We start from the raw sequence: 11,258 nt of genomic DNA on the forward strand, positions 1-11,258 counted from the left end.
CTCCCCTGGCCCAGCTGGAGGCCGTTCCCTCTCCTCCTGGCCCTGTTCCCTGGGAGCAGAGCCCGACCCCCCCCCGGCTCCCCCCTCCTGTCAGGGATTGCAGAGCCAGAAGGTCCCCCCTGAGCCTCCTTTTCTCCAGGCTGAGCCCCCCCAGCTCTCTCCTGTCAGGAAGGGCAGTCCCTCCCCACCAGCACAGTTGCACAATTGCTGCCCTCGGCCAAACCACAGCCCGGAAACGACTCACCAGTAACCTCCAAACCATTAGTTTACATTCTTTGCTACCAGTTCTGTGTTTCCTTCCTCCTTCAATGAGCACAGCTGTTTGGTTTTTTTTTTTTCCTTTTCCAAGCCTTGATTTCCCTGGAACATTTGGCCAAGCATTGTTAAACTGCCCCCAGTTATTACTATTTCTGTTCTTTATTTACTCAGCTGAAGCCCATCCCAGCCTTCCAGCCTCTCCCACCGCACTCTTGGGTGCTGATGAGCTTCTCCTGCACCTGAATCAAATGTAATCAAGCCCTGATGGCCAAAACCTGAACACTGACTGGGGCCTGGAGCAGCCCCTGCTGTGAGCCGAGTCCTGCACTGCCTACAGCTCTTCTCACACTTCCAAACCACCTGTTGGGATGTTTGGGTGCTTTTTATTAGAAGTAATTTTTTTGTTTCAATGGGAATCACTTACACAAAACCCCAAAGGTCTCATGTCACTTCTATAAAAACCCCAGTAGGTCTTTTTTGTCCTAAGTTCCTTTTATTTTTATGTGATTTAGTGTTTGGTATAAACCCCCTACTTACATTATTCCTGTACCGAGTCAGTATCTGTTGTTCCCAGAGCTGTCCTTGTAGCACCAGGCTCTTATTTTCCAATACTTTGGCTTTTGAGGGCACCATTTTTTTTTAAATTTAATTAAAGCTGTCAGCACAGAGCAGATGTCTCTGAGCTGCCTCGCTGCTGCCAGGAGCGTCCGGGCAGCCATCCCAGTCCCTGCAGGAGGACTCCAGCCATGTCCCCACTGTCCCTGTCCCTGCAGGTGTCGAGATGTGTCCCCACTGTCCCAGTCCCTGCAGGTGTCCAGCCGTGTCCCCACTGTCCCAGTCCCTGCAGGAGGTGTCCAGCCATGTCCCCACTGTCCCAGTCCCTGCAGGAGGACTCCAGCCATGTCCCCACTGTCCCTGTCCCTGCAGGAGGACTCCAGCCATGTCCCCACTGTCCCAGTCCCTGCAGGAGGTGTCCAGCCGTGTCCCCACTGTCCCTGTCCCTGCAGGTGTCGAGATGTGTCCCCACTGTCCCAGTCCCTGCAGGAGGTGTCCAGCCATGTCCCCACTGTCCCAGTCCCTGCAGGAGGACTCCAGCCATGTCCCCACTGTCCCTGTCCCTGCAGGTGTCGAGATGTGTCCCCACTGTCCCAGTCCCAAAAGGCAATGCAGTTTTGGGAAGCTGAGGATTGTCTGCTCCCAGCTGGAAGCCCAAAGCAAACTTGGGGCACTTCTAAACCAGCTCCTTCAGTGGCTCTCGCATGACAACACAACCCCCCAGGTGAGACACCTGCTCCAGCCTTTACCTTTCCCTGCCCTGCTGGGCCTGACACGTGTTTGATCCGTTAATGAATTCAAGAGTCCTGGCAAAGGGAAGAATTCCTCCAGCTCGGTGGTCTGTGGCAGGGGTGAGACTTTGGCTGGTAGTTCTGGGACGAGCTCCTGCAGCCTTCCCTCACCCCGGCCCAGCCCACACCATCACTCCTGGCCTTGTTTTACTGAGGCATCACTGCCAACCCCTCCTTCCCTCCCGTCAGGGGAGGCACCACACAGAAGCAGCACAGAAGGAAAGGAATCTACAGGGGGAAATGTGAATGGATCTGTGATCTGACAGCGTTTCAAACGAGCTGTTTTGGTTTGAGGCTGAGCGGCACCTCGCTGGTTTAGAGCCACCACGAGCCCCACAGCACCTCCTGGCCAAGGCGTGGAGCTCACACTGTGGACGAGGGGCACCCTTGTCCTTGGGGGGCTGAGGAGCCATTTGTCAGGAGAACCACATTAATGTGTCAGGAGAACACGGACTCCAGCTCTGATTGAACAGCAGCACAACTGACTGCCGAGGCTTTTTTTAGGTTTGAGTGCAATTGCACCGAGAAAAGCAGAACCGTTCTGTTCCATTAGATCAGATCAATCCCTCACTGCACGGGGCTAAAGCAAGCGTTGGGAAAGATGGAAAATACTCAGTGGGGAAAGGGCTGGAAGAGACAAGCACAGAGCCAAGCAGAAATCAGCTCAAAGCCGTGTTGGGCAGGAGTCCAGCGTGGCAACTACTCTTCCAGGCCCAGTTCTGGACCCTCTACGCTTTTCACACCAGAAAGCCACACTACAATGAGCTCTGCAGTTCTCACCTTTCCAATATTTTGTCAATTTAGCCTCCAGCTTTTCCTGAACGACCACACTGTCAAAGGAGTGAGCAGAAGAGCCAGTCAATGAAACCACCTGGATCTGGGGAAGGCCAAAGCAGCACAGCCTGACATGGGACGGGCAGAGGGGTTGGGACATCCAGGTTTCAGTACCTTAGTTCTCCATTCAGAACTGGGACAGAGAAACCAGTTCCAGAAGAATTTGGCATTCAAGATGTCAAAAGGAAACCAGAGGAGCATCAACTGCCCTCACTCTCCAACCTGCAGATGATTCAATAGTCATGAAAATGGGAATTCTCCCATTGTCCTTGAATTATATCCCTATGCTTTGCTCCTCCTCTTCTCTCTACAGCATGTGCTCTCATCTGTGTATAAGAAAAGGGGAAGCAGAGTGACCTCAGGGCTGTCCAAACCAACACTAGGGCAGTGGTGTTTCATTAAAATCATCCCATCAGTTCAACAGTGAGGGCACAACCCCGGAGTGACAACAACAATGCCACGGAGCAGGAACTCCAGTGAGATGGATATGGATGTAAAGCCAATGTCCCAGGCAGCAGCAATGGGCTGAGCCTGCTGCTGCTGGTTCTCTGGGCAACGTTAACTTGCAAGTGAATCAGTTTAACTTTTTGCTCTGTTTATATTGTTTTAATCTACGATAAGTGAGACAACAGAGCCTGATCCAACACGAGGGTGAGCAAAAAGGTGGCAGTGACTGAGAAACCCCAAGAGCTGCAGGCAGGACACAGCCAGGCCTCGGTCCATCTGCACACCAATACCTCCTGCAGCTCTTCTCTCTCTTAACCAAACCACTCCCAGTCATTTTTCAGAGGAACAGCCCTAACCCAGTGCTGTACAGTTATCATTCTCAGCCCAGGGCTCCCCAGGTCAGTCCCAGCACGGCCCCTGGTTCACGGCAGAGCACGGATTCAGGTGGGTACTCACACGATGTGGGCCAGGTCGAGTGGCTTTTCTGGCTGCTCGGGGAAGACGGGCCGGGGGGGTTCCCTGCTGGGGACGCAGCCCAGGGACTTACTGATGGCGTGGCTCAGCTTCTTCGCCGGGGATTTCTGGCATTGGGAGGGAAAACCAGAGTGAGGGGGATGTTGGGGCAGCACCTGCAATCAGAGTGTTAAAAAAGGCACAGGACAGAATATCCAGAAATAGCCAGTTCTGTTAAACCATTCCTGGGGAATCACTGCAGACACCACACAGGGGAACGAGGTCTGGGGGCATGGGGGGGTTCCTGTGCTCTAATATTGAAAATTAAAAGGAGTTTACCAAAATTATGCGAGATTAAGAAATAAACCAATTATCTGGGGGTTCTCTCAGGAATTAAAGCAAGGGACAATCACATCCCATTAAGGGATTTTTTTCACTCCCTTTCGAGGCCCTCTGAACACAGATGTTGTGTTCGGAGGGGAGGAGCAGGACAGGAGCAGGTCACTTCCCAATTTTCTGTCCATCATGGGCAAAGCCAAGGTGGAACACAGTGTTAGGACAGATAGGAATGACCAGTTTCTTTATTTCCTTTCACAGATTCATTCTGTTGAATGACCTCACAGGAGCAATGATCCCAGATCCTCAGGAACGCTGAAAGGTTCCAGAGGTGCTGCCAGACCCACAGGAATGGTGAACTGCTCTGAGTTAGATGTGCAAAACATGGTTTAAATCCCGTATTGACTTTTACAAAGTTAAGTCTCAAAGTGTTATTGTATCCACCAAGCTCCTGGCAGGGCTGTGGGAGTCCTGGGAATGGTCTTTTCCAGCCTTAATGATTCCATGATTACGGGAGCTGTGAGGGTGGGCAGACCCTGGCACAGGTTGGGCAGAGAAGCTGTGGCTGCCCCTGGATCCCTGGAGTGTCCCAGGCCAGGTTGGACGGGGCTTGGAGCACCCTGGGCTGGTGGAAGGTGTCCCTGCCCATGGCAGGGGGTGGCACTGGATGAGCTTGAAGGTCCCTCCTAACCCAAACCACTCTGTGATTCTCTTAACACTAATTAACAATTTCAGACTTTTTGAAAAAGCTTTCAGGAGTCCAATTTATGTTCTTATTTATCTTCAGCTCCCCACGGCAGAGCAGATTGGTGTGACTTTATTTTCAGAGGCTCCCAACCCCTTCCCATTCCCTTCTGGCGCTGTGGGACGCGGCCAGCTCGGCCGCTCCACCCCAGCCCCTTCCCCTGGGAACGCCTGGCAGGGGATCCATCCCGGATTCCTCCCCTGGAATGGCACAGCCCGTGACTCAGCAGGGTCTGCAGCGCTGTGGCCCTTCCATCAGAGTGATGGAACCAAGAAAAACCAGGCACAAAAAAAAATGCAACGCGGACACGAGGCCCCTGCACCCTCCCTGGGCCCGGGCACCCCTGGCTTTGGGCTCCCTCCAAGATGTGAACTCACACAGCAGCTCCTTCCCCCTTCACTGACTCTCCAGCTGCTGAGGCATCCATGAAAGGTTCCAAGAGGTTTGGGAGATTCCTGTGTCACTTTGGCTCCAGCATCGTGCCAGCAGGGCAGCACCAAGGACACCTCCTGCTCCCCAGCACCAGGGGAGGGCCACTCTGGACACTGGGAACAATTCCTGTCCAGCCCTGGCACAGCTGCCACCCTTGGAGGGATTTAAAAGCCGTGTGGATGTGGCACGTGGGGACCTGGGTCAGTGTGGCCTTGGCAGTGCTGAACTTGATTATCTTGGAGATCATTTCCAACCTTCACAACTTCATGATTCTGTGATTTTTATAAACTTTGCCAGCTTTCTGAAATCCTTTCTTCATCAAATTCTCAGCCTTTTATATATTGAGACCTACCAGTCGAGGACTCTCACCCTTTGCCCAAACATATCAATAAATATTCAAAAGAAACAGTTTCCGCTTCTTTTTTCATCCTGTACAGAATAACAACACTCATGGGAAATGTTTGCCACCATAAGGGTTTAAGGAATCAACAAACCTAAATCCCTCTGGGCTGGGCACTCCAAACCTCCCTGGGCAGCCCCTGCCAGTGCCTGACCACCCTTTCCAGGGACAAATTCCTCCTGATGTCCCCCCTGCCCCTCCCCTGGCCCAGCTGGAGGCCGTTCCCTCTCCTCCTGGCCCTGTTCCCTGTTGCAGGGGGGGTTGCTGTGACTGACACCACCCGGCCATTCCCGGTCTGTGTGTGCCCTCTGCTGGGAACCCGCGCTAGGAAGGGATTTCCAGGTCATTTGGGATCGGGGCTCACGTGCCGGGCCCTGCACACAGCCGGGAACGTGTGGAGAGCGCCCCGGGAGCCGAGTGGGATCCGAGTGGGATCCGAGTGGGATCCGTGTGGGATCCGAGTGGGATCCGAGTGGGATCCGAGTGGGACACCGGGATGGCCGTCCCGCAGCCAGGGCTGGCCACAAACAGCTTCAGAAAGGTTTAATCATTTCAAGGGTGTTCTAAATGGGAAATGAAATGAGCCAGAAACACGGAAGACACGATTCCCCGAGCAAAACCTCATCAGCAGCTCCCACGGCATCGCCGGGGAGGCACAAGGGGCTGTCCTTGGTTTAGATCCCGTCACATTCCCCTGCAAGGACTCCCCACGGGAAGCCAGAGCCATCCTCACCCCAGGAACATCTGAACACGCCTTTGATTTGTTGATCTGTGATCCAAAGCCACCAGTTACGGTGGTTTTAAGTCACAAACACTCCATTATTTACAGCAAGAGGAGCATCCTGACCTGCCTACAGCTGAGAAACTCCCCCAAACCACACCCCAGGCACAAATTGGGGCAACCCGGGTAATTTAATTATAATATTTTAAATGTTAAATATTTATTTATATAAATATACTATATATATTTATATAAATATACTATATATATTTATATAAATAGATTTGTATTTCTATTAATATTAATATATTTATTATTATATTTGTTTATTATTAATATGTTAATATTAATATATTAATATACATCTATAAATATATTATATATTTATTATAGAAATATATTAAATATTAAATAACATTGATAATATTTTTCATTAACCTGAAATTTACTGCTGACAGATTGCTTAAGCTCAGCAAACTGACCCAAAACCCCCAGCCAGAATGAGCTCTGGCTAATCCCCCCAGGCTTTCAAAATGAACAGCTGGATTTTCAGTTCTGCTGCGTGCACGGAACACACTGAGCTGCGTCCAGGGCTGTTCAGTAAAACCAAAACTGAAAAGGCCCAACAGGAAACATTTGGAAAGTGTTTGAAGGTTTTTATCCCCCCCAAACAGGCCCCAACAAGCAGCATTTTCGTGCACTAAAACCTCTCTCAAAAACAGGTTTCTCCCTGAAGTTATAAATAAAAAATCACTATAGTAATAGATTTTAATATGCTCACTGGAGCAATATATATATTTATATGTATTAAAATCCCTATACTATGTGATTTACAGTATGAAAAAACTACCAAAGGCAGTTCAGAATTTCAGAAAAAAAGAACCTATAATAATAAGTGTATTAATAATAACATTAACAATAAGCATAATTACTAATAAATATGTTAATAATAGCACTAATAATAAGTATGAGGTGCTTATTATTAATGCTTATTCTGGGTCATATGGCTCCAAAACTCTGAAAATACACCAGGCAGGACTGAACTAGTTCTGGCTGGCACTGAAAACCTGGGAAAAGCAAATCTCTTGTTTGCCTGGACCAGAGCACCTGCTCAGCTGGAGCATTTGGGCTTTCACTCGAGGAATTATTGTTGAGCAAACACACAAGGAAGTCACTGAACCAGCAGTACAGTCCAAATCCAAAACTAGGATATGGTTTTTAAATTAAGATTCTTTTTCAATTATCATAAATTTAACACAGAAGACTTGCAGAAGTTGAAAAAAAAAAAAAAAAAAGAAATTAATATGTAAGAGATCTCTCTCTCAGAGGCTCCTCTTCCATGCTCAGTTGATGAGCTTGAAGGTCCCTTCCCACCCAAACCAGTCTGGAATTTTATGACTTAGATACATCTTTATATTCAAACCCCCAGACTGGATTTATATACACTTAAGGGGATAATAACCTACTCTTAGCTCAGATTAAACATTCCACAAGTTTAATACCCACAGAGTTATAAAAAGGACAATATTTAGGACTAAATTTTCCTTTGCCTCCCAACTCTGGACTGGGATCCAGCCCCAATTTTCTAAATTTAACAGCACTGCTATAATGGCACCTTCTCATGGAGATAATTACTAATTACAATCCAATCACCATCTGAACTTCTCTTTGAGTAAGTAAAAGGCTGGCTTTAATCTTTTGCCACAGAATAGGCTTTTCTACATAAAACTGTCCATTATTTCTTGAGCTGTGATTTTCAAACTGCATGTTATTGCTCAGGTGATTTCTTTAAGGCTTTTTTAATTAAGAGTTTTCCAGGCATATATATTTATACCTGGCAGGAGAATGACAATAATATGTTTTTCTCTTGAAGAAATACTGTCTTTAAAGGTGCCACTGTTGAGGATGGTGCCCTCAGCAGCACCTGAGCCCAGGGACAACCATCAGCAAATCCACATTATGGGTAAGAGAATCACAGAATTGTTTGGGTTGGAAAAGCCCTCCCAGCCCGTGGATCCCCCCTGTGCCTGACCCCCACCCTGTCCCCCAGCCCAGAGCACTGAGTGCCATTCCAGGCCTGCCTGGGACACCTCCAGGGCTGGGCACTCCAAACCTCCCTGGGCAGCTGTGCCAGGGCCCTCTGTCCCAGCCTGGAATGTCCCAGGGGGTTGTTGTGACCCAGGGGCAGGACCTGGCACTTGGCCTGGTTGACCCTCACACCACTGACCTCAGCCCACGGATCCAGCCTGTCCTGATCCCTCTGCAGGGCCTTCCTGCCCTCCAGCAGATCCACATCCCACCCACCCCGGTGTCATCCCTGACCTGACTGAGGTGCCCTCGATCCCCTCGTCCAGATCATCAGTAAAGATGTTAAACAGGTCCAGTCCCAGTGCTGATCCCTGTGGAACCCACTGGAGCCCATTCCCAGCTGGGTGGGACTCCACTCCCCACCTCTCCCTGGGCCATCAGCCAGGTTTAACCCAGTGAAGAACAAACAATAACCCCAGTGCTGTTCCCATCCGTGCACTTCTGCTCTTTGGAGAACTTGGAAAGCCCCTCTGAGGATTTCTAGGCTAAAAGCTGTAACTTCCAGAAGGAGTTAGCAGGGGGAGGCCGTTCCAGCCCCAGTTACCCAGGAGGAGTGCTCCTTCATCTGGTGCTGGTTGCTGTGGGGGCCGCTGGCGTGGCCTCTCCAGAAGCAGTTCTGGCAGAGCTGGTAGTTGTGGCACTGCTGGCACCGGTACCGGAATCCCATCATGCTCTCACAGTGGCAGTACGAGCACTCCACGGGGTGGAAGACTGGCAGGAGGGGGAAAAAACAAAGAGAAAAAAGGTATCAAGTCAAATTTAGGAAAACCCATTTTGCTGCAGCTTCCAAACTACCCCCAGGTCCTTCCCCACTTGTTATTCAGGGCAGGATTTTGAGCGGAAGAAACCAAAGATGAAGGTGAGAATGAGATGAAGGAGAATACACCTTACCACAGGAAATGCATCCTGAGAGGTGAGGGACAGGGAACAGAACCAGAACCAGGGCCTCCCCACCCTCCCAGCCTTCCCAATCTCCCATCTCTCCCTGCCCTCTGGCAGTGGGAAGCCATTCCCTGTGTCCTGTCCCTCCATTCCTTGTCCCCAGTCCCTCTCCAGCTCTCCTGGAGCCCCTTCAGGCTCTGGAAGGGGCTCCAAGGTCTCCCTGGATCCTTCTCTTCTCCAGGTGAGCCCCCCCAGCTCTCCCAGCCTGGCTCCATAAGTTCTCCCCCACCTTTTCAAAACTGTCCCTTCCCCTCCCTGGTTCCTGCAGTCAGCAGAGATTCCTACTGATAAAAGGGGACAAAACCACCACAGTGTCCTGAACCAAAGAGTCCAAACACTGACAGGGGGATCTGGGAAAGCAGTTACACATTCTGCTAAAATAAAACCAGAGGCACAACAACCCCAGGGACAGCACCCCACGTCCTGCTAAAGAACCGTGGGTAAAGAGGAGACTGCAACAACCAGCATCAGGAATATTAGATCAGGGGCAAGGCACCTGCCAGCAAGAAGGAAACCAAAGAGGTGGGAGCTCTTTGGTGTGGCTGCAGAGTTTTTTGGGGTTTTACTTGTATATCCCATTTACCATTTTCAACATGGGCGAGTCTGTGCATGAGAGGGAGCCACACAAGGCACTGGGGAGGAGGATCAGCCATCAGCGTGTCCAAGAACATGTTTAGCATGATCTTCTTCTGCAAAGAAAAGAGTGAGAGAACTTGATTATATAGAAAAATTCTGATTTTATACACCAGAAACTACTTCAGCCTTAAAATTTCTCTGTGGCACAACTTGTGCCTGCCAGGAACATTTCACAGACTGTCTTAGAATCCAGGAACCTCAGACTGGGCTGGGTGGGAAGGGACCTTAAAGCTCATCCAGTGCCACCCCCTGCCATGGGCAGGGACACCTCCCACCAGCCCAGGCTGCTCCAAGCCCCGTCCAACCTGGCCTGGGACACTCCCAGGGATCCAGGGGCAGCCACAGCTTCTCTGGACAGCCTGTGCCAGGGCCTGCCCACCCTCCCAGGGAGGAATTCCTTCCCAATATCCAATGTAAATTTGGAGCCTCATCGGTTCTGAAATCAAAGGTTGTTTCCCACTGTGACATATCCCAAATACACTAATTGCTAATTAACTCGTATTTAGTGACTACACATTTTACACCTAAATACTGCAGAAATATTTCTGCTGGAACATCAGAAACATCATGCCCAGAGTCTAAACATTTAATCTGAGGCTTAAGATCACACCCAGGTTCATGTTTACAGTTGAGTTAAATACTATTTACATTATCTCAAATGAGAAACAAATCACTGGAACAACTAAATTACAACTGAAATCGACTTAAAAATAAACTGCACCTAAAGAAGGCGTTTATTTGGTGCAGACTCGGCCAACAAGGAAGTGACTCGATGAAACAAATTGTGAAGAAGCTTTAAAAAAATCAAAAACAATAGCAAAAACGCTGTGTTTCATGTTCTGGAAAAGAAATGGCTCATCCCTGCTGCTCTGGTGGGGAACTGGGGTGTGACTTCAAGGAGGGGAATCAACCACAGTGGTGGAAGATCCTTTAATTGCCTAGTTAAGGTTGCCTTAAAACTGCTTAAAACAGCAACCCCCACCCTCCCAACCTCCCCAAGCCACGGACTTGATGAAGCAGGAATTCCAAGCCCTGGCTGGGAACTCTCACCTGCTGTGGGAAGCAGGTCCGTACGGAGTGCTCCGTGTACCCAAAGGAAGGCCCCTCAAACACGGCTGTTGGGAGTTTCAGAACTTCCTTCAGAAACTGGTCAAACTTGGTAAATATCATTAGTCCGTTGGAATCTGATATCTGAGAGAAAATATCTGTAAGAAAATATAATAAAACCCGATAGTAAATACAGATTTATTATAGCAAAAAATATTTCAATCCATTTGAACCCCAAGATGTTTCTGTTTTATCTGGAACACAATTTATCACTTGCTACGAAGATAAAATTTATAAATGCACATATTGCAACATGTCATGGTACAAATCTTCCTCTTTCCTCCATCTCATCTCATCCAGTCCAGAGGAAAGACCCTGCCAGTGCATGAACTGGGACAGAGAGGGAGCAGAGCAGGATAAATGTTACACAGCATCACAACTTCAGGGTGACGCCACAGAAACCCCCCTGAGCAGCCTCCTCCAAACAAACACAAGGTACAGCATCCCCAAGGTACAGCACAGGAGTTGTGCAGGAGAGCAGGTGGGGAGGGGAATCAGATTCCATGTTAGACC

The 11,258-nt window shown here is 49.4% G+C and overlaps 1 protein-coding gene across 8 annotated transcripts in view; it reads right to left on the reverse strand.

The window, feature by feature from the left end:
• LOC114069948 (dystrobrevin beta) overlaps positions 1-11,258 on the reverse strand; it is a 109,031-nt gene that overhangs the window by 95,440 nt on the left and 2,333 nt on the right. For 4 of the 8 annotated variants that reach the window (XR_003573845.1, XR_003573846.1, XM_027907092.1 and 1 more), the window contains exons 1-4: positions 10,689-10,837; positions 9,586-9,691; positions 8,605-8,771; positions 3,342-3,466 (exon numbers count right to left, since the gene is read on the reverse strand). Coding sequence is in view for 6 of the 8 variants with exons in the window: in XM_027907092.1 (XP_027762893.1) it covers positions 3,342-3,466; positions 8,605-8,771; positions 9,586-9,691; positions 10,689-10,808 (518 nt within the window). In the remaining 2 variants the exon portion in view is untranslated. Of the gene's footprint in view, positions 1-3,341; positions 3,467-8,604; positions 8,772-9,585; positions 9,692-10,688; positions 10,844-11,258 lie in introns of those variants that run through there. The other 4 variants (XM_027907096.1, XM_027907095.1, XM_027907094.1 and 1 more) reach the window with 1 other exon arrangement.

Source organism: Empidonax traillii, unplaced genomic scaffold (genome assembly GCF_003031625.1).
Source record: "Empidonax traillii isolate 1590-97213 ecotype Southwest subspecies unplaced genomic scaffold, ASM303162v1 scaffold1399:size139372, whole genome shotgun sequence".
Taxonomy (NCBI): Eukaryota; Metazoa; Chordata; class Aves; order Passeriformes; family Tyrannidae; genus Empidonax; species Empidonax traillii.